The sequence below is a fragment of the Anastrepha obliqua genome, chromosome 2 (assembly GCF_027943255.1).
Source record: "Anastrepha obliqua isolate idAnaObli1 chromosome 2, idAnaObli1_1.0, whole genome shotgun sequence".
Lineage (NCBI taxonomy): Eukaryota > Metazoa > Arthropoda > Insecta > Diptera > Tephritidae > Anastrepha > Anastrepha obliqua.
The window spans coordinates 69,984,692-70,006,795 of NC_072893.1; the positions used below are offsets into that span (position 1 = coordinate 69,984,692).

At 35.2% G+C, this 22,104-nt stretch overlaps 1 protein-coding gene across 2 annotated transcripts in view; it reads right to left on the reverse strand.

The window, feature by feature from the left end:
- Positions 1–1,945: 1,945 nt before the first annotated feature.
- LOC129237639 (fizzy-related protein homolog) overlaps positions 1,946–22,104 on the reverse strand; it is a 73,981-nt gene continuing 53,822 nt past the window's right edge. For both annotated transcript variants that reach the window (XM_054872512.1, XM_054872511.1), the window contains exons 4-7: positions 4,456–4,566; positions 4,222–4,344; positions 3,975–4,109; positions 1,946–3,904 (exon numbers count right to left, since the gene is read on the reverse strand). In XM_054872512.1, the coding sequence (XP_054728487.1) occupies positions 3,212–3,904; positions 3,975–4,109; positions 4,222–4,344; positions 4,456–4,566 (1,062 nt within the window). In that variant the 3' untranslated portion in view covers positions 1,946–3,211. The remainder of the gene's footprint in view (positions 3,905–3,974; positions 4,110–4,221; positions 4,345–4,455; positions 4,567–22,104) is intronic.

The following is a 22,104-nucleotide window of genomic DNA, read 5'->3' on the forward strand; positions in this document are numbered from 1 at the left end:
TATCGCACCCTAAATACAAAAGGGTCACAACTCAAAATTTTCCACACTCGAGCTTGACTTGTTTACAGTAGCACAGAAAACAAACTATGAGACATATCACGCTGAAATTTGCCATGTAAGCTTATAACAGTCCTACCAAAAAACAAAAAATTTATTTTTGCCATATGTCATCCGCGGACCGTTTATTGATAACGTCTCGTTCATATTTGACCAGAAGGGGCATTTTGAGTTGTGACCCTTTTGTATTTAGGGTGCGATATCTTTTATACTTCCTTTCCTTTTCCTTTTCTCTGACACAGACTGTATGTTTATTAAATACCCTTAAATCAAAGTTAATGCATACATTTACTTTAAAATTTATTTTCCATCCAATAAAATATTAAAATTATTACATTTATAAATCCAGCTCAATAATTCAAAATATTGTACATCTTTCAGCATGTTCAAATTCATTCTTATTACATACATACATGTGACTATATTTCAGGTAGAACCTGCATATATACAAAATATATATAATTATAATACGTTTACACGCATTCAAAAAAGTAACTAAAGTATTTAATTTAGTAGTGAAGTGGCGATTAAAGTGCGATTTGAGGTGAGGTGAATGATATCAACGATATTTGTAGAATTGGCTAAATATATGTGTGTATAACCTCACATTTGCAAGATAGCAATACGAAGTTGAGAGAGGAAAAGAGAAAAAAGTATTAAAAAAATATTTTAAAAAATAGAATGTGACTTGAAATTATGTCAATAAATTTCTTGAGCAAAATGCAAACAAATTAATGAATTATTAAAAATAAAATGGACAAAATTGTATAAAAATAAGAACAAATATATGTGTCTATATATAGTATATAGATTATAGTAGTTATTTAACAAATTTATTTTAGTCACAATGCTTTGCAGTCACAAATATGAAATATTTTAAAATTGAGGATAATGAAGATTCTTGCAAAGTTGTGAGTAAAGTACGTGGTTATAGGTAGTCAACTATTTATGAAGAAATTCTTTCGAAAACATATGCCATTTATTACTGCTGAAGATCATAATCATAACCCCTACATTTATTTATTTATTTTTTGTCTCACTTTTTTAGCCAATATTAGCATGTAATGGGTAATTCAAATACGTTACTTGCAAGTCTATTTATAGCGATTTCTAAGCGCTTGCATCTGACTCAAATTTTCCACAAAACTTGAAATATTAATTTTTTATCTACAAAGTATTTTTAATGCATTTCTATAAATAAGTGGTCTAATATAGGCTTAGTTACATTGTAATTTTATGTTATCAGTGCGTTTGCATGCTTACATGCGAGGTCACACTAGAGCACCTAACAACCAGCGCTTTTGACAAATAAAAGCTCACTTTTTGCCGACTAATTTGGTGTGGCCAAAGTGTAGTCGTATAGTAAATTTGGTTGGTTCATTTGTTAAAAGGGTGGAGGACAACTCCAAGTGTGTTATGATAAGTTATTTAACTTACAATTGTAATAATTAAATATATTATATTTAAATATATTATTATTTTATAAATAATTAGTTACATACCTGTGTATGTATATGTAAAATTGCGAAAAGCTAACACTAAAAAGGTAATTATTTATTAAACAAAGGACAAATTAGTTCAACACCTAGAAATGTTGATGTGCAAGTATTTGTGTGCGGCTAAAGCTAGAACTTCGCATTAAAGTTGCGCGGCGCTACGGGTTTCAGCGCTTTATTCACAGCTGAGAGGATACAGAGTTCCATGCAGCTTTGGAAATGTAATCGCTTATGATGTACCAAAGAGATATTTGCGACCATATTTGCTATGTTGAATTTGATAATTTTTTTTTTTAATTAAAAAAAAAATTTTTTTTGTAATTGTTTTTTTTTTTAATTAAAAAAAGTTTTTTTTTTTAATTTTACATCTGTAACATTATTTTTGCGTATATATTTATATATAAATGTAGGGCGTAACCTCTTTGACTGTTCGGCCGAGCGCCTTTTCATATTTGTGGCGTACGTCTTCATATTGTTCCACAAATGGAGGAACCTATATTTTTAAGCCGCCCAGGAACAACAGATTATTTTGAGGTTATGAGGCGCAGAAATACACTTGGAAGTTTGCCATTGCCTGTGGAAGAGGCGACCGCTATTAGAAAAACCCATTCTCTATCATTTGGTGCGCACTTCCGAACGTTAGCCATGCACTGGCACGCATTCGGCTATGACGGCCGCCAATTCTTCTCCAAAATATGCTTTAAGCCTCAAACAAATATAGCTCTTAGTGCGTTTAACGAAGTTGTCCTTTGTGCTTAAAAGTAATTTTAATAATTTGAAATATTAAATTTTAAGATTGCACGCTTAAATTATATAGTCGATTCAAATTTTCAATTCATTCGAAATATTTTGCATACTCTTATGCAGCTATGAACTGATTTTCAATTTAAGTGTCATTGAATATTTTGGAAATCTGTTTAAAAAAAATTATAATTAATTCACAAATAAATTTAGTTACGGAGAATTAGGAACAGCAATATTTTATATTTATATTATTTCATCCCTATGCGCTCATTTTTTTTACAAATAATTAGTATTTGGAAAAGCAAGCCACTGCTTAGGCATTTGACGAAAGTTGAAGAAATTTAGGAAAAAAAAAACAAATTTAAAGATTTTTCAGCACACAATTTAAGTACTAGGAGAGTTCAAATCGAAAATGTACAATTTTTTGAGAAAAAGCCTAAATAAACGCATCACAATTGGTCATACATAAAATACACAAATAGACAAAAAAAGTCGACTTCAAAAATAATTACAGCTTTTAGTTAACTTCGCCACACAAACCGTTAAAAAGCTTTACTATTTGTGAAGCCTACTTTAGCAGTTGCTCTATTTGATATTTTAGCAGATTTCGATTCTTGTGAATATTTTTGCACGCTTGTGTGTACAGTAGCCAAACTTATTCCAACTTAGAAACAAGCGGCACTTAATTATGTTTAATTTGTTTTTCTAAGCTCCAATACATTTTAAATTTTGACAACTATTTTTGACAGCTATTTTTGAATGTGTTAAATATTAGCAGCTATGCTGTTAGGTATTTTTTATTTTTTGTAGTGGTTTCTTACATTTGTGAGATATCAGTATTAGCTACCTATAAATGAGCTCAATATACGCGCCTTTAAATCCCGCTTTGGTGCGATTCCCTACTCTTACGTTGTTTATCTAATATTTGTAAATAAGTTCAATACAGATTTATTCTCTTTTTGGCTGCGCGCTTTACTAAATACGTTCCAAAATCGTAATGTCTCATCGCCAGCACCCGTCACGATTGCCTCTCCATCCGGACTTAATGCCAAATACAGTACACGATAAGAATGTCCTGTCAGTTTGGCCACTTGTGTCAGTGAGGGATATTTCCACACCAATATTTGGTTTTGTGAGTAACCGTGCGTGGATACCAACTCAGACGAGTGTTTGGACCATGCCAAATTGCAGACTTGTGAACCGGTGTCGACACACTGCATTGGCTGACCTGTTAAGGTATTCCAAAAACGAATGCAACGATCGGCAGTGCCACCGCCACTAGCCAATAAGCCATGATGATGTGGTGACCAGGCAATGGCTTTTACTGCTGCGGTGTGTTCCGTATACGATTGTACTGGATTAAGTGAATGCTGATTCCAGACATATAGACGATTATCGTTACCACCGCTAGCTAGGTACTGGTTATCCGGTGACCATTTAAGACCGCAAACCTCTTGTCGATGGCCTGCTAAACGGCGTTCAGATTGTTGAACAGGCGTACGGGTATCGCGTTGTATTATCAAACGATCACGTGAACCGCTCGACAAAATTTCACCATTCCACGCCAATGCGCCTACACGTGCTGAATGGCCAGTCAACTTATTAATCTGAAAGAGAAAGAGGAGGTGCAATTAGCACAATAAAAACTATATGCAAAATGTGCTCCGGCGTGCTTACCTGTTTGCTGGCAGCCACATCCCAAACGGTGACGAAGCCGTGATGCGTACCGACGGCCACCAAATTGCCACGCTCATTCCATGACACCGATGTCACGGTATTCGAATCGGTGTTAAGGTCGCATAGGCGTGTTACCTGTAAATTGAAAGTTCAAATCAATTTGTGTGATTGAAAATCAATAGAAAAAGCTGTAACAAAGATTTTAAAACATTTTGTCAATAGTCGACGTAATAATTTTTGTACATACTTGACTAGTACATGCGCTCCACAGATAAACGCAACTTCCCAAACCGACGGCGAGCACATTTTGTGATGACCAATCGACCAAATTCAAATAAAAATCATCTTGCAGCTCGGGCGCATCTAACACCTGTTGAAGAGCGAGTGAATTTTTCAATTAGTTGAAGGTAAATTATTTTTACTATTTTTATCTTTATTTTTATTTTTTATAATTTTTTTGTTTTGTTGCGTAAGCATTTACCTTAAATGGTATCCGTGATATTTTTCTGGTTGCTTTGCGCGGTGATCGCAGTAGTTTTTGGCTCTTCGTACTGACTGGTGAAAGCGAGTAGGGGCATTGCTCGTTGAAGTCCTACAAATAAAAGGCACAGAAGAAATACCAATGTTATTGAAATGGGCGTAAGAAATTAGTAATTCTCTAATAAGCAGAACAAATAAAATAAACGTTACAGTTATTTTTTTAGATTCAAGCAGTTGCTCAAGCGGAATATGGCGATTCACTTCACTGGTGTAAACTCAGACAATTAGCGAGTAATTGCGAAAATGTGATCGTACCAACAAGAAGCTGGTATTTAGAAGAAAGAATTCTAGAGCTTAATAAAAAAAGCAGTATGTTATAGAATTATAGAAAAGACAAGGAAAGTCTTTCAAAAAGCATTCAACCTTTTAGGAGTTATCTGAAATATGTTTTATATATAATAATAAATTATAAGCCAAAAATTTCCAAATTATGGCTCATTGTAAAGCGGAAAAGTGCACCACTTATTTTCAAATATCTTTACAATGAAATTTACACTGAAAAAATGTTAAAACGGAAAATTTATTTTTATTATAAAATTGGCAGTTTCTACCCTTGTCTTGTTTCACATTTTTGTGAAAACACAAAAAAAATATATATATAATTATATTAATTTTTTGAAAACTCAAAAAAAATTGATATAAAATTTTGAAAACACAAAAAAAATATATACTTCTGCTCAAATATGAACGAGACGTTATCAATAAAACGGTCCGCGGATGACATATGGCAAAAATAAATTTTTTGATTTTTGGTAGGACTGTTATAAGCTTACATGGCAAATTTCAGCGTGATATGTCACATAGTTTGTTTTCTGTGCTACTGTAAACAAGTCAAGCTCGAGTGTGTTCTTATTACATATATACATATTGAGTATAATTAAATTTTGAAAACCATATTTTTATAACTGTCAACATTAATTGGCTCAACTTTAGTTCAAACAAGGCGCATTTATTAAAGTAGTAGTGCCACTAGGTCAACAACAATGTTTTGTATGTTTGATTGTCACGGCAAAGTTTTGGAAAAGTAAAAAGCAAAAAATTAATTCGCCTTGTTTTATTCTGTGCTGACAGCCACATGGATACAGCGAAAGAAAAAAAACAAATCAGCTGATTTACCAACACCACCTTTAATAGATTCGCCTTGAGTTCAAACATCGATTGTATGCCAGAAAACATTGATGCCAGATTCGAACATTCTCGGCCAACGTACAAATGACTCGCATGCTCAAAAGAAATCTCCGTTTTTGTAGCAGCATAAAACAGTCCCCATAAATTTTTGGGAAATGCTGCTGAAGTGACAGTACTCGGCTAGATCTGGATTCGCGTCGTTCCGGTAATGTAGAACCGGCTGTGGGAATGAAGCTGTCGTCAAATACTTTATATAACATCCGCATAAGTGTCGAATCTTGAATTTATAAGAAAATAAAACAGGAAACCACTGTACAGATATCCCAAAACGAGCCAGATCCAACTAAGAATAATTTTGCAGCAATTTCTTCATACAAAGGGAATTTGAAAAATGCAATATTATGATGCCGTAGGGATTTAGTAGCTAAGTATATGAAAAATTTTGAAAATTAATGACGTCATACGTCAATCAAATTTGACACGTGTGAGCTAGACACCTGCAGTATAGAAATAAGCAAGCAATGGAGCGCGTAGAAATCCAAATAAAGATATCCATCACTCAAAATAATATTTTACTAAATAAAAAAAAAATATGTGATTAATGTATAATTGACGCGTACATTCTTTCTTTCTCCTCCAATAGCTTTTTCATAGCAGGTGTGACGAGTATATATATAATCGGCTGCTATTAGAGAGCACTTTCTATCAACTGATGAGAAATGTCCAAATGGTAATTATGCCCAAATCCACTCGGATAAGGCGTCCATTAGTATAAGACATTATTTTGCTAAAAACGTATGCCTGACGAACTCTGATTCTTTACCTAATATTTATACAGACACATTTAAAGGAGATTTAGATCTTTGACAGCAATTATTTGTGATAGGTTAATTTTTTTCTTGACAATTGGTCACTCTTAATTCATGTCCTCTCTGATGGGACATAGGGTCTCAGGTTTCAATTGTAGAACCGATACCATTTTCGTTGGAAAATGAATTTTGCACCTCCATTTACATTCGTTTTTATCTAAAATTTTGATTAGCTCGGGAAAAGCGGAATGCTTCAATAAACTACTAGCGTAAGGAAGATCTGGTAAGCTCCACCTGTAGGATAACCTGATAATCTATAAAACGTGGCCGACTCTAACCTAAGGATCAGACGCCTTTTGCAGCCGTTCCTCCGAGAGAGACGCTGCAAAACTTCGGGGGATCGAAGCCATATGAGTTTACAATCAGTCGTTTGCTGCGAAAAATTCGAAAAAACTGAGTCAGTGCAAAACTTGACAACACTCGTGAGGCTTCATACAGAATTTGTGGTGATTTTGGCGCTGGCGAAGTTATCGAACCACATCCTTCGAAAGTAATGCCCAGAACGCTGTTACGATGAACGGTGAGCTTGGATATGACATGGACTAGGACAATATGTGGTTTCAACAATACGGTGCCACTTGCCACACACCGCAGGAAGGTTTATGATTATGTTAGGTTAGGATAAATGGCTGCCCACGAGAGGGGCCCACTTGAACAAATAATCAAAATTCGTCCGTTGTGATACCATACAGGGGAGGAGCAGAAGGAAAAGAACGGAAGAGGTGCAAAAAAGGGCTTCGGATTACATGATGACGACCAAAAGTGGCTAATTACTTTCGTAGTACCGCTTCAAGATACTTCACCAGGTGTTTGATATTTACACCCACAATATCTGCAGGTGTAGCAAAGAAGTGAGAGCTTAGATCTATAAATTTTTACCCAACGAGAGCACGGCAGCTGAGAAGAAGGTGCCTAGATAATTCGATCTCATTCTCCAGGCAGCTTCTGCAGAAAAGACTTGAAGCAATCCCAAGACTCACCGCATGTACTCCTAACGGACAATATACGGTAAGGATACCTACCAAATTCGAGAGCCTGCGGCTTTGTTAGCCTTAGAAGTTCTTCGAGCGCTCTCGATCTACCCATGACCAACCAGAGGATCTCGCAAATTTGCACGTTGGCGCCCTTGCCCAACGCTCGCGGAGTTGACGCAAGCCCCATCTTTGCGATGGAACCATCCCCAGCGTCCCTGTCTAGTCAGCTCTTCCGCACAGCAGTTTCCCCGCTATGTCACTGTGAGCAAGGACCCAAATGAGCCTAATATCGAAGTATTCGGAAGCAATCGAAAAAAGTCAGGCATTCCTCCCGACTAATTTCGAATGCATTAGCATCGAGCCCAAGGCCCTAATTGCCGCTTAGCTGTTGGAGTAGATATTTACGTTCTTTTCAGTAATTACAGAAGTAAGCAACCAATCCACTGCTGCCTTACTTGCGGTTACCTCCGCTTGGAAAGTACTACAGTGGTCCGGAAGTCTAATATCAGCTTTCAGAATACTCCCCCAACTCTTCCGTCCAACTTCGAGCCATCCGCAAACATGTTTGCCATGCCCTGTCTACAAATGTGCTTATGCTTACTTTTAAAATAAAAAAAATGTAAATACTTAGTGATGAAAATGACAATTCTAAATTCCTATTCTGTTTGTAGATTTTACCCTACCCTACGTTTTACTACAGAGACCGGTTTACATAGGGCCAGAGAAAAAAGATTGAATTCATGTTATTTTGAAATTATAGACAACTTCAATTAAACAAAAATTTACTATCTTCGCTTCTGTTGCGCTAAATGAAATAAAACTGACAGAAATTGTGAAAAAATCAGCAGCTAAAGATTTATGCACATTGAATTAGGTAGCTTTACGCACTTTTATGGAAATCAACAAAAACTATACTTTTGGCGTAATGAATGGATAAAAAATCGAAGTGTCATTCAATCAAAAGCAGCGCGTCTTACATACATGCTTACATATTAGGGTGGTCCAAAAAAAATTTGTATGCTGCCGCCCCCCAAAATAGTAAAGAATGAAAAATAAAAAGACCCGTATTTTTTTTTTTAATCAGACCATATTTAATGGTGCCGCCGGGGCTTTGAAATATCCCATGTATTTTGCATGGGAAAAAAATACTTTTTCGTAGATTTCATGTAAAAACCTGGAAAATGAATATATTTTAACCGGATAGCTCAGTTTCTCTTCATAATTGGTCAGGGAATAACAACCAATTATGAAATAATTAATTTTTTTTGTATTAACTATTTTCATAAAAGTAATATAAAATATTGTTTTTCGATTTTTTCTTAGATTTTCGTTTTATGGGGGCTTTTTGGGGTTCTATAAAAAATAGTTAATACAAAAAATTAATTATTTCATAATTGATTGTTATTCCCTGACCAATTATGAAGAGAAACTGAGGTATCCGGTTAAAATATATTCATTTTCCAGGTTTTTACATGAAATCTACGAAAAAGTATTTTTTTCCCATGCAAAATACATGGGATATTTCAAAGCCCCGGCGGCACCATTAAATATGGTCTGATTAAAAAAAAAAAATACGGGTCCTTTTATTTTTCATTCTTTACCATTATGGGGGGCGGCAGCATAAAAATTTTAATATAAATTTTTTCCCATACTTAATATGTACATACAGTAGGTTCTGTTTTTATGCGGTAGATACGTTCCGCAAGAAACAGCATAAAGAAAAAACAGCATAAAAAAAGCTACTAGTTCTATAGTAAAACTATAGATACGTTTCAAATGCTAAAACCGCATAAATCTGAAATAATCGCATAAAAAAGGGCACTAGTCCCATATTATTACTATAGATACGTTCCATAGACCGCATGAATCTGAAATAATTAAATAAAATCGCATAAACAAAATATTGTATCTTTGAAAATTATATCTTTATATATCTTCCATACTTGTAGGGTTAGCATTTCTGATGAAATCTGTGATGAGTTTTTGCTTAGCTGGTTTAGAATCTTGTTTATATGTACAATTCCCCATAGGTCGACATGCATTTTGTAATTTAAAAAAAAACCGCACTATTTCAAAACCGCATAAAAAAAAGCCGCATAAAAACAGAACCTACTGTATATGTCTGGGTACATACTCGCTCATACATACTTTACCAAACGGAAACTGTGTCAATGTGTAAAAATTCAAATCAATTCAATGCATTTCAAGTAGACGAAGGAAAAATGTATAAAAAGTAAAACCGTAATTTACTAGTACAGTGCTGTGTATGTGTATATACACAAGTACATATGTATGTATGCTTTTAATTAAGGTAAGTACCATACATACATTGCCATAATGGCTGGTACAAGCAAGTAATTTTGTGCGCTTGAATTTTTTTTTTAGAATGAAGCATTTGGTTACCTAATGGAAAAATGGGGGAAAACATAAAAATACTGCGACTACTTAATAAAGCACAGTTTTAGTTACATTGCCTTAACTGCATACGTTAGTGAAAAAGTGGATATGATACGCTATGGGCTAACTTTTTGACCACCTAGGTATACATATAAAGGGTTTTTCAATAAGGGCGGGTAGATGTTGAAATGGAATAAAATGGCGTGTGCTGTGTCGCACGTAGCGCCGTCCTGCTGGAACCACATGTCGTCTAGGTCCATATGGTTCAATATGCGCCATAAGAAATTTGAAGGGTCACCACGTCTACCGAAAAATGGGCGCAATGCGCGCAACGTTTGCGTTAATGAACACTCATTTTGATAATAAAGTTTTATCATTTAAACGTGCTGTTCAATCGTGTAACTTGCCATGATGATTTGGCATAAAAAACTGAATAATAAACAAAAGATTTGACAGATGTCACCAAAACAAAATGGCTGCCACAGGGCGCCAAAATCGACCCGCGCCAATTGAAAACCCCTTTATAAGTATACATACTCGGCAGGCAATGGCAAACCTCCGAGTGTATGTGTATTTCTGCCATGAAAAGCTCCTCATAAAAATATCTGCCGTTCGCAGTCGGCTTTAACCTGTGGGTCCCTCCATTTGTGGAACAACATCAAAACGCACACCACAAACAGGAGGAGGAGCTCGGCCAAACACCCAAAAAGAGTGTACGCGTGTATATATATATATATACATACAGTTGCGAGCACAAAAATAGCAGTACCAAAAAATATTAGAGTTTTCCAAAAAAAAAAAAGTGTAATCTATGATGTGACTATACAATTTTTATTATCATTTTGAAATATTATTCTATTTTTTGATTAAACGAATATTTAAATAAATTCTATAACGAAAAACAAAAATTTGTATAACAAAAAATTTAAATTCAGGGTTAACGTGTAAAAATGCAGGGCATAAAATACAATTTAATTAGCGATTCGATTCTTGATAACATCGTCCAACAAAATGGGACTGAAAAAAAAAACAAAAATAATAGTATAAAAGCTTATAGGGGTCGAATTATTCTTAAATTACTCCTTAAAATTCCCAAACCGGTGCAGCATCTTCCAAGCTGAGATCTATGCTACAGCAAAAACGATAAGACTAATTATCCAACAACACAATACCACACTTTGTAGAGTCCCCGTCACTCTGGAGTGGAGAGAAAGGAAAGAGCGGTTGAGTGCGCGAGGAAAGGCGCTGAGCTTGACCCACAACGAGTGGTAGAGGACATTTCTAAACGAACTATACACTGCGATTGACTTGAGCGTAATCGCGAAAACCAAGGTGGTCTCTGACTACTAACTGCAGGGTATTCAAAGCGCTCTGGCCAAAACTGCATCTTAAAAGGACAAAATGTCTGCTTGGATTCAACAGATCAACCACCAGCGCCCTCACAGTTGCTATAACAGGTCACTGCGCAATTGGTAACTTAGACAGTAGAATGGGTGTACCTCACAATGACTTCTGCAGGAGCTGTGAGACGAATAAATAATTGAGTCGGCTCTGTGAATGTCCTTCACTTCAAAGTAGTCATGCTAAATATCTTGGCAATTCTTTCTTTGAAGACCTGGGAAACTTGCAAAATATTTCACTAGATGGACTACTTACATTCTTAAAAAGATCCAAGTGGTTTAAGCAACTTAGTTATGGGATGGAAATCAAATGTAAGTATCACCATGGGCCTTAGGGCCACCGAGTTTCTTGTCTTAGAGAAACAACTTGGCTAACCTAACCTAACTTATAGGATCGTTGGAGGGTTAAAATGTTTCACAAAAATATTTCCCGGAAAATTTCAGCAGTTGTCATCTCAGACAAAAACAGCGTGCAATAACGGACAAAGGGCACCATGAATCTCTTGCGTCAATCCTTGAACCTCAAAGTAAATGGTCGCCAGTTTTTCGAAAAATCTGGTCATGTCGCAACTGTACCACTGGAAAAATTTAAAACAGTGAATTCTGAGTGGTGCAGAACAATTTGTTTGCCACAAGCTTTCGCGGAATTAAAGAAAACCAAACACGGAAAACGAATCACCTTTCACCAATACAATGCGAGCGCGCTCACTTATCAGCTCACACAAGAGCAAATTTTTGAGCACTAAAAAAGATCAAATTCTCTCTTACAGCTCTGATTTGGCACCTAATGATTTCTGATTTCTTTTGCCCGAACTCTCTCTCTCTCTCTCTCTTAACTTCACAGTCTGTGGTGGACCATAGCTTCATCAACAATCCTCCTCCAATTCAGTCTCTCTCTCTTGCCTCATTTCTCCAATTACGAATGTTCATCACTTTTAGGTCTGTTCCGACGTCATCAAGCCATCTCCCTCTTGGTCGGCCTCTCTTTCTTCCTCCAATTGGACGTAAAGTAAACACCCTTTTTTGGATTATTTCGTTGGGCATTCTTATGATGTGGCCAATCCATCTAATCCGCTGCGCTTTTTCCCGAACATCAAAAATAAAATGCAAGGTCAACGTTTTTTAAGGCATGAAGGAGCTGTTGAAGCCTTTAAATAACTCGTTTTGGAGTTATCCACTTCTGATTACTTTGCTTCAAAAGTGCTTTGCGAATTGATTAAAACGCATGCAGAAGTGTATTTACATCTAAGAGGAATATTTTTAAAAACAATAAATCCATTTTCAATATTAACTTACTGTATTTTCATTATTAGGCGCAAAATATAAAAGCCAACCCTCGTATGGATAAGCAAAGAATGAGTTCATTTATAGTAAAAGAAAGCCTCTTTCAATTATTTTTTTTCACCTCATTTTTCGCCTTATTAACTATTTCCAATATTTATTTTAGATTATCAAATGCGGTTAAATACACCAAACTGGTACAAGCACTACTGCACTTCAGTTCACTCGTAGTCATCCACTTGTTCTCAGAAAATATTGGTGGAAGCATTCAAACACAAAATTAAAAAAAAAACAAATATCACCTGAATAAAAAGGTGTCACACAGAAGATAACAATAAATGTGCTCATATATCGCATTAACGACAATGAGTCGGTTTGTGGGCTCGGAAGTCAATAGCAAATATTTTCATATGCATTTGCAAGTATTTATGTATATTTGTGTGTATATATGTGTGTATACATATATGTGCATATGTATATAGCTAAGATAACAGCTGGAAGGGTGGAGTTCATATACCAGGCATACAAAAATAACTCTTCAGATAACAACTGTTGCGTTCTTCATCAAAAGTCGGTTCAGCACTTGTTACAAAAAGTTATTATACATTTTTAAAGTTTTATATTGTGAAAACAGCGCGGTTAGCAATGTATGTGAGTCAACTACGTATAAGAAAAAAACTAAATACATATAAAATGAGCTTATGATAAAACCGAAAGGAATTTGGGTGTGAACTTTTCAAACATTTTCATGTTTTGAATGATGTAATCAGCTGACAAACCGAGCCAAAATTAATGTTAAAAGGCTGAAAAGATTATTGCCAAAAAACATACACACATCATGACAAAGCAACTAAATGTAAATTCTAATGTTTTAAAGGAGCAACAGCTGTCGAGCTTATTCACCGGCAGTTTGAAGTTGAACCCAATGGGGTTGGGGGAAGATCAGAAACTCTGCACCAATCTCAAACTAAGGCACCCAGATTACCGCAGAGAAAGAGGCAGAAAATTGCCTGCTCACTACTTTAACACTTTGGGGACGGGTGTCAACATATAGCCGCCCAAGCCGTTTTACAGTTCCGAACACGTGTCGGCATTTAGCCGTCCAAATTAGTTCGTAGCTGTAAGACTCGCGCGTATGTCGTTCTGAGCGATAAGATACGCATAGGTACAGTAAAAGAGTCACGTTTTCATTCAAAAACATTAGGGGTCATTATTAGCGATGTAGTCTTATCTTCTTTATAATATAAACTTACTATGTGAAAATACGGTAGCCAGAACGAATTTCAGTTTTCCGATTCAGTCTCTCAGGGTCACTGTCAGAGGAACCAGCAGCCTTTTTATATATGTATTTTATATTTTAGAAGTTATGTTCGCATGTAGCGGTGATTCAACATTCGCGGTCAGGGATCGCATCAATGCTGCCAATAAAGCGTATTACGCCCACCTTAACTTGTTCAAGTCTCGACTTTTGTCTAAAGCTACAAAGTTAACTATGTACAAGACCCTTTATTCGGCCAATCCTAACGGATGGTTGTGAGGTTTGGACTCTTAAGGTTGATGACTGCGCGCAGATTGCCAACATGGAAAGAAAATTTTCAAGAAAGATCTTTGGCCCAATAAGAATGGATGATGGTACCTACAGATTTCGGTTGAACTCTGAACTGAAAACGAACATGAACGATCTAAGTCAGAACGAGACAGCTGTACGTTTTATAAAAGCGCAACGAATAAGATTGTTAGGTGTGATCCGTATGCCTGCTAACTGTAACGTGAAGAAAGCTTTGACATGAAAGCTAATGGGCGTGAGGGCCACAGGCAACCGGGGGAACCGTTGGATAGATGCAGTGGAACATGATCTTAAAAAGTTGGGAATACGTAACTACGAAGCAACAGCTCAAGATAGACTGCTCTGAAGGAACATTTTGAAGGAAGTTTTGACGCGCCCCGCACATAAAAGATTGCACTGAAACCGAAACACGTCGCGTCTTGAAAGCAGACTGGACAATCACAATTGCGGCATTACGAAGTTTTATAGGAGTTCTGTAGGCTTGGCGCGCTTATGAAGTCAGATCGTTGAAGGCTTCCTATCTATGGTCGAAAAAATGCAGCGCCCTTTTCTTCAGAAATACAATGAGCGGAGATAAATTTACAGATACAATGAGCGGAGATAAATTTACAGAAATTTTAAGATTCATACGCTGCCATAAAAAAAAACAACGATTCGAAAGATTACAAACAGATACATTTGCGCTGATATCCGAAGTATGAAGAAAATTTATAAGTAACAACCAGGTCTCATGAAAACCTCTCAATAGATGAGCAGTTATTTCCGACGAAAGCTCCATGCAGGTTTACGCAATATATGCCGAATTAGTCTCATAAATCCGACATCAAGTTTTGATTAGCAGTTGACGTCGAATCAAAATATATTGGGAACGGTTTCCCTTATTTCGCAAAAGATGAAACCTGAAGCCCACAATCATTGCGTGAGTTTGTCACATTGACATTAGCCGAACCATATTTAGATCGAGGTAGAAATATAACTTCTTTACAAGCATCCCGCTAGCTCAAAAAACAACTTTGGTGGGGACCATCCGGTCAAACAAACGATAACTGCCAAAACCCGCAAAGTAAAACAGATAAGACGACTTTGTTTTCCTCAGATTTAAATAAATCAAAAAATTGTATCTATACTGTCTTCTAGAATCTATTTCATATTATAATAAAAAGAAGTTCGGAGTGGACGTTGTTGACCAGATGGCACGCGAATATAGCGTAAAAACAGGCTGATGGCCTCTTCATATCTGGTATGTGGAAATGCACAGGCAAAGTGGAATATAACTGCAAAAAATGTAGTGAATAAGTAAGATTTCCCGTTAGTATTATTATTGATACTAAAGGGTTTTTTAATAAGAGGTGTTATTTTGATATTCAAAGAAAAATGCTATTTTTTAACATAAACGATCGGGTGTTTATTTCATTTTAAAACGGGAGGTATGCCGTTAATAGAGAAAATAACATCAGGCAAATGACCACCACGACTACGCTTACAGGACAATATCCTTTTCATGAAATTTTCCATAAGCGAATTGCAAAGTGGCTGCCCTATGTCCTCGGTAGCCTCACGAATTCCATCTTTGAGGTCTTGAATCGACACTGGGCTGTTGGCGTAGACCTTCGTCCATAAACCTGGTTTTAATGATAATTGTTAATATTAAAAATTCCTGCTTATTAGTTATCAGGTACCATCAAAAATAAACGTTGTGAAGTAACTCTTTTCGGCAACAGAAAAATTATTTCTGTTGTTATTCTTGTTCTTGTTGTTGTTGTAGCAGCATTAACATTCCTCGTGCATATACGAGGAAGCTGCTGAAGTGACAGTCCTTGGCCGGATATAAATCCGGGTCGCTCCGGTTAAGTAGAACCGACTGTATTGGCAACGTAAATTATTTCTCTTACGTAAATTATATTATTTCTCTTAGTTATCATGCGAAGCAAAAATAAGCGTTGAGTTTATGTAAGCCTTATCGGCGAAATAAAAAAAAAGTTTCATCTAACAACTGTTACGGAGCAACGTTTTGAAATAAAACTTATAACTGTTATGTCACTGCTTGTAAAATAAATGTAAAAAAAAAAATAATTTTTATAATGAATTTTTAGTCAACTTTGACAGATCTCGTTCTTAAGATAAGTTTTATTCATTTTTTATTGTAATAATAGTATTTAAACACAAAGGTACATCGGTATTTGCAAGTATCTGCATGCACACATTTACATATGTATGTGTGTATGTACGTATATACATTTGGGAATCTCTTACTTTTTTGTATATCAAATGTGTACGCTGAAGTGGCTGAAAGGCGTTTGACCGGTGTATTGTGTTCCCCAGTATTGTTGTATAATTGTGGGACTAAGTGACCAACCAAAGCAGTTATGCACGCTTATAAAGAACATTAACCTCTTAATTGTCAAAACATGACTACCAACTGCCAAAGCATAAAACCAGAAAACAACTTCAAGCTGAATGCGCAGAGTGAATAATGATCACTGAAAAAGCTACATCACATCTGAGAGATTATGACTCGAATTGGGCTTGCAATTGTAACAAGGAAGTTGGCATTGTTTGAACACTTGAGAATGTTCGATTGCCAACATTGTACAGGTCGGTCTATTGCTGTTGCTAGCGTTTCTATTTCGTAAAAAAATTGTAAAATGCTGACGACACTACCCTTTTAGCGGACGGTGTGAGTGGCATATAAGCGCTGGTCGGCGATGTTGCGCTCTGCAATTAAAACTATGGCTTGAAAATCAATGCTAACAAAAAGAAATACATGGCATTAGAAAAACGTATGTAAGTTAATAGAAGCTTAATAGCTGACGTCTTAAATATACTCGTACAACAAGAGCAAAATTGCAAATATTTAGACTGCTGGATTGCTGGGATGCTTCTAAAGAAATGAGAGCTAGAATAAAGTATTCATATTAAATTAAAAATCCGTATTGTTAAATTTTAAATGGTACGCACTGGTCTGTGCTACGTTATGCTATGGAGATATGGGCAATCAAATGATTTGAAGAAATTAGAAGCATTTGATTTTTCGAAAAATCCTAAAAATAAAATGGACGGATAGAGTGAGAAATGCGGAAGTACTGCGAAGAATTCGGCCAGACCGAGAATTGCGCATTAACATTAAAGACGAAAAGCTGCGTACTTCGGACATATTATGAGATATGAGAAACATCACGTGCTGCAATTAATAGTTAAAGGAAAACAACAGATATATGACAAAAAACAGATATATTGGCTAAGAGACATAAGGCACAGGACTGGAATCCACAACGCACGAACTTTATTGACAACAGCAAGAGGTCGAAAATACTTATGTATATATTTATAATCAGATTCTTAAAAATATTAGTTTGGGGGGGAAAAAATCCACTATTTTCACGGTAGACGACTGTAGTGATCGATATCGCGTAAAGTGTCGATCAAACAATTTAAAGTTTATGCTCGTTGCCTATTAAAAAATTGCCATTTAAAAAATTCGTTTGCAGTTTTTGTTGGTTCCAATCAGTGGTGAGTTACAGGGTGGCAACAATGGAACAATGGAAGGCAACAAAGACAAAATTCGGTACATTTCCAGTTTTTCTTTGATAAGGCGAAAATGCAAGCCAGGAACACAGTTTCAGCTTGGTGTTTATTTTGAGAAGTAATTGAATACACCTAATTCTGCTTTTACACGGTAGCTTGTTCAATGGGGGAAAAAAGGTGCAAAAAATTGGGTAAAAAAATACAAGTGCCATACGGTAAATTGGCGGATACGTTCCACAACTTGAAAGAATCGTGGAAGATTAAATAACTTGAAGTATTTTCCCAATTTATGCAAAAATACCTATGAGTAACACCATCTATGTTACCTGTTTTTAAACAAAAATAATAAGCATTTTATTACAAAAACAAAGAAAAAATATGTTTGCTACAAAAACAAACAAACACTGTTCATTATAACAAAAAAAAATTATTGCAATAACAAAAACAAACAAAAAATATTACATAAACGAAAAAAAAACAATTTTTATTACAAAAAAATATGTTTATTTCAAAAACAAAAAAACTATATTTATCTTTTTTTATTTAATAAAAAACTGAATCGGAGACTATTTTTGCACTAATTTTGTACTAAAAATACAAAGACCCACAAAAAATGATGTTTGTAATTTTTTTTTATTTACGAAAAAATACGTATAATAAAAAATTATTTTCATTACAAAAACTAAAAATTATTGTATATATAGCACTTTTTCTCTTATTTCGTAAAGTAGTATTCAAAAACAAAATTGGATGATTAAATTTGTGCCACCTTGTATAAACACTCATTCATTAATTGTTGGGTATATCATTTTTATGAGACAATAGTATGTAGGTATTCAAAGTTCTGTTAAATTTCTGTATTGTAGAATTCTACTTGATAAAATTCTATATTGCGAAATGTGATATTTAAAAATTCTGGGCTGTAAAAAATTTCGTATAAAAATTCTAAGAACCGCTACGGAGTGCGCACAGAAAGTTATATTACGGCAATATTATTAAAATAACTACCAAATTGCGCTAAAAATTTAATTGTTAAATAATTTATCTTGTATTTTATCTCATGTTTCCTTATTGCAAGATATATTTTGAGTATTTAATAGATTAGATACTAATTTTCTCATTGAAAATATAGCATACATTTTTTTCTGTACTTCAAACAACAACTGGCTTCTGGTCTATCGGGCATCTCTCACAACACACACTGTCGCAATTGTCAACAACCAGAGAAAGAGGAAACGATTTTCCATTTCCTGCCATATGGAAGGAGAGAATGTCAAACCTTGGCAAACCAATGTTCGAGAGTCTCGAACAACTGTCTGGCTTAGACGCCAACAACCGAATAAGGTTCTTAAGCCGCATCCTATATCCAGAGTCATAAATTTATATACAGAATATTATATGCACTCGGCACCCTGTGCCGCAGGTTAATAACCCAATCAAAAAATTTATAATTTTTGCAAATGGCGTCGCACGTCAATCATATATGACACTAGTGAACAAGACAGCTGCAGTGTACAAACAACCACCTGACAGAAGAATACGCACCATTTTTTTATTTTATTTTATTTTTTTATACAAAGAAACAAGCAATCGAGCGCGTATAGGTCAAAATAAGGATTTCCATCACTCAAAATAATTTTTCTTAACTTATAGAAAAGTTCAAACACAACTATTGATGATTGCACCACCTTATATATATAAGTATATAAATAATTCGAGCTTACACTCTATATTCGACAAATGGAGAGATGTACAGTTTTAAACCGACTCCGAACGGCAGATGGTTTTTATGAGGAGTTTTTAAATGGCAGACACTCGGAGGTTTGCTTTTGTCTGCCGAGAGGCGACTGCTTTCAGAAAGAATGTTTTCTATCATTTGGTGTTTCGTTTCCAAGACTTCAAAACTAAGCACTACCGAATGGTAGTCACGCGCCAACCGGTTCTTCTACGGTAGCGGCGTACAATATTTTAACATGATAGAATTTTAGAAATATAGAATTATCACCCAAAGGAACTTCCAGGATTTTTACCAAAAAATATAATATAATATTATTGTAATGCAGAATTTAACACCGCTCCCGGACCTGTAAAAATGTTAACCAGTATCTGCAGCGCTTTCGAATAAGTCATAGTATCACTTTGTGAAGCGAGTATTTCTTTACCAATGCATACAAATCAGTGCAAAAAAAACCAACAAAAAAAGTAATGAAAACATTATTCATTCATATTCATCACTCATATTCGAACAATTGAATTCATCAACTTACAGTATTAGCACGTTTATGGGCTTATCCGTAAAATAATAACTATTCTGATTTCTTAAATAAATTACAGCCACGCCTCTGACATTAAAATAACAATAAATTATTCATATTGAAAGCATAATTAGACTTATCGTACCTATCATACGTCCGTCATATTTAATAAACAAAAGAAATCTACCGGCGAAAACACTCGTGCCAAAGCCCAACTGCGGTTGTGGTCACTCCAAAATCATTGCCCAAATATGTAGGAATGTAAGTACATACATAAATATGTAGTATATGCTGATGGCCATTTACTTAACGCATCCACGCCTTTACTTCCAGCCTTGGCTCTATGGTCTGCTCAAATGATTATTCAATTAAAGTTTTTCTTCCAATGAATATTTAACTCACTGCACTTACGAATACTTACTGCCCACACTTTGCGCTTGAGTTTTATTAATTCGATGAACCATTGATAAATTTAATTAGAAAATACTTTCGGAAATTAACTTTTCCAATTAGTGAATTTTAATGTCAATTTGCAGTTAGGGTTAAATAATTGAACTGTGAAAGCTTCAGTACTTTACCAGAAGAAAAACGCACGAATACGGGTATATAGTATTGTTTTACACTAGTAGTTCAAAACCGCGAAAGATGTACAGGGTGGAATTTGAATTATGGATTTATTTTTATTCTAACAGCTAAAATGACGTCAACGATGTAGTAGAAATTTAGTTTATGATTGAACATTTTCAAAATGGAACGTTTTTCGCTTAAACAAAATCTAGCGAAAAATCATTTATTGGGATAAAATTGATTTTCACCTGGGCGGTTATATTACATAACAAACGGAATTCACGCATTTACAGGGGTGGGGAAAATTTGCACTTTAAAATGAGCACGAAGCTGCGGCGTTACCCCACCATGCTTGTTTTTCCCCCCCAAATGAGAATAAGATAGAAGGCATTTGAGAAAATCTAATAATCAGCCGGAACGATAACGCCAATTGGTCGCTTAGAAGCTGATATGTGACTGCAACCAGCTAAAGGCGACTCAAGAGTTGAGACATAAAATCGGAGTCACAATGCAAATTATGAGATGTATGTATGTTAATACTCGTGAAAATGTACTGAAAAATTTGTCCCCTGGCTGGCACAGTACGCTGGCGTAAAGTCAGCCGTGGAAGTAATTTGAATGAAATTATGTTCAGGGTTTAATAGCAAACTTTACTATTTCCAATATAAAAGGGCATTGTATTTTAAGCCGAATTAAATTCCTTCAGCCTGTAGAAGAAAATATAGGCAATTTATGAACACGATAAAGAAAGATTAAGCAAAAACTAGGACTTTTTAAGAGGGAAATGCAAAGAAAATGTTTCTTTTTTATTGTTTTTGACTTCTTTAAAGTAAACACATACATACCTATACAACTAATCTGCCGATGAGTAGTTATTTCATATTAATTAGCGCAGGAATGTTAGTATTAGTCGATTCTATGCAAGTTTGCAAATTTGCTTATGAAAGTTATGTTCATAATTAATTATTAAACTAAAGTTAAGCATAAAAGTTATTAAATTTATTTTTAGCTACTTAGCAAGCAGCAAGCAAACCAGATATTGAAATTCTTGTGAAGCTATGGTACATAAAGTAGATACTACACTAGTCGACAGGTGTTACTCCAGGGGTTCCCGATCTCGTTTTGCTCACTTTGCGGCTTGCTTTGAGGCTTACTTTACAGAATTTACTTTTTTACGACGCTCGCCTAAGAGAAAACGCTTATACGAGCACATGTGCGTTGATACAGCAAACATTAAAATGAAATTGTTTAATATTTAAACAGCAATCCAAAACCTGTAGACTTGTATTAAAATTTATTAGAAAATATAGCAGTGCAACAATAAGAAATATGGAACTTTATTTCCTATGCATAATTTCTCAAACCGAAGCTGACGTTTTGTGTTATGCTCTCATTTCTTTCTCTTAATGGATTGGTATTGGGATCTCATTACTATAACGGCAGAAAATTTAGTTTCAGAGTTTTTCTCCATACCCATGAGGGGACAAAATAGATATTTTAGGTTGCAGTGCTAAGTCCCCTCATAATAATAATTAAAGTACGGTGTAGCAAGCAGGAAGTTAATCTTTAAAAATGTAATACTGACAGAAGAATATATTTCGGTATACAAATAAATAAATAATACTCG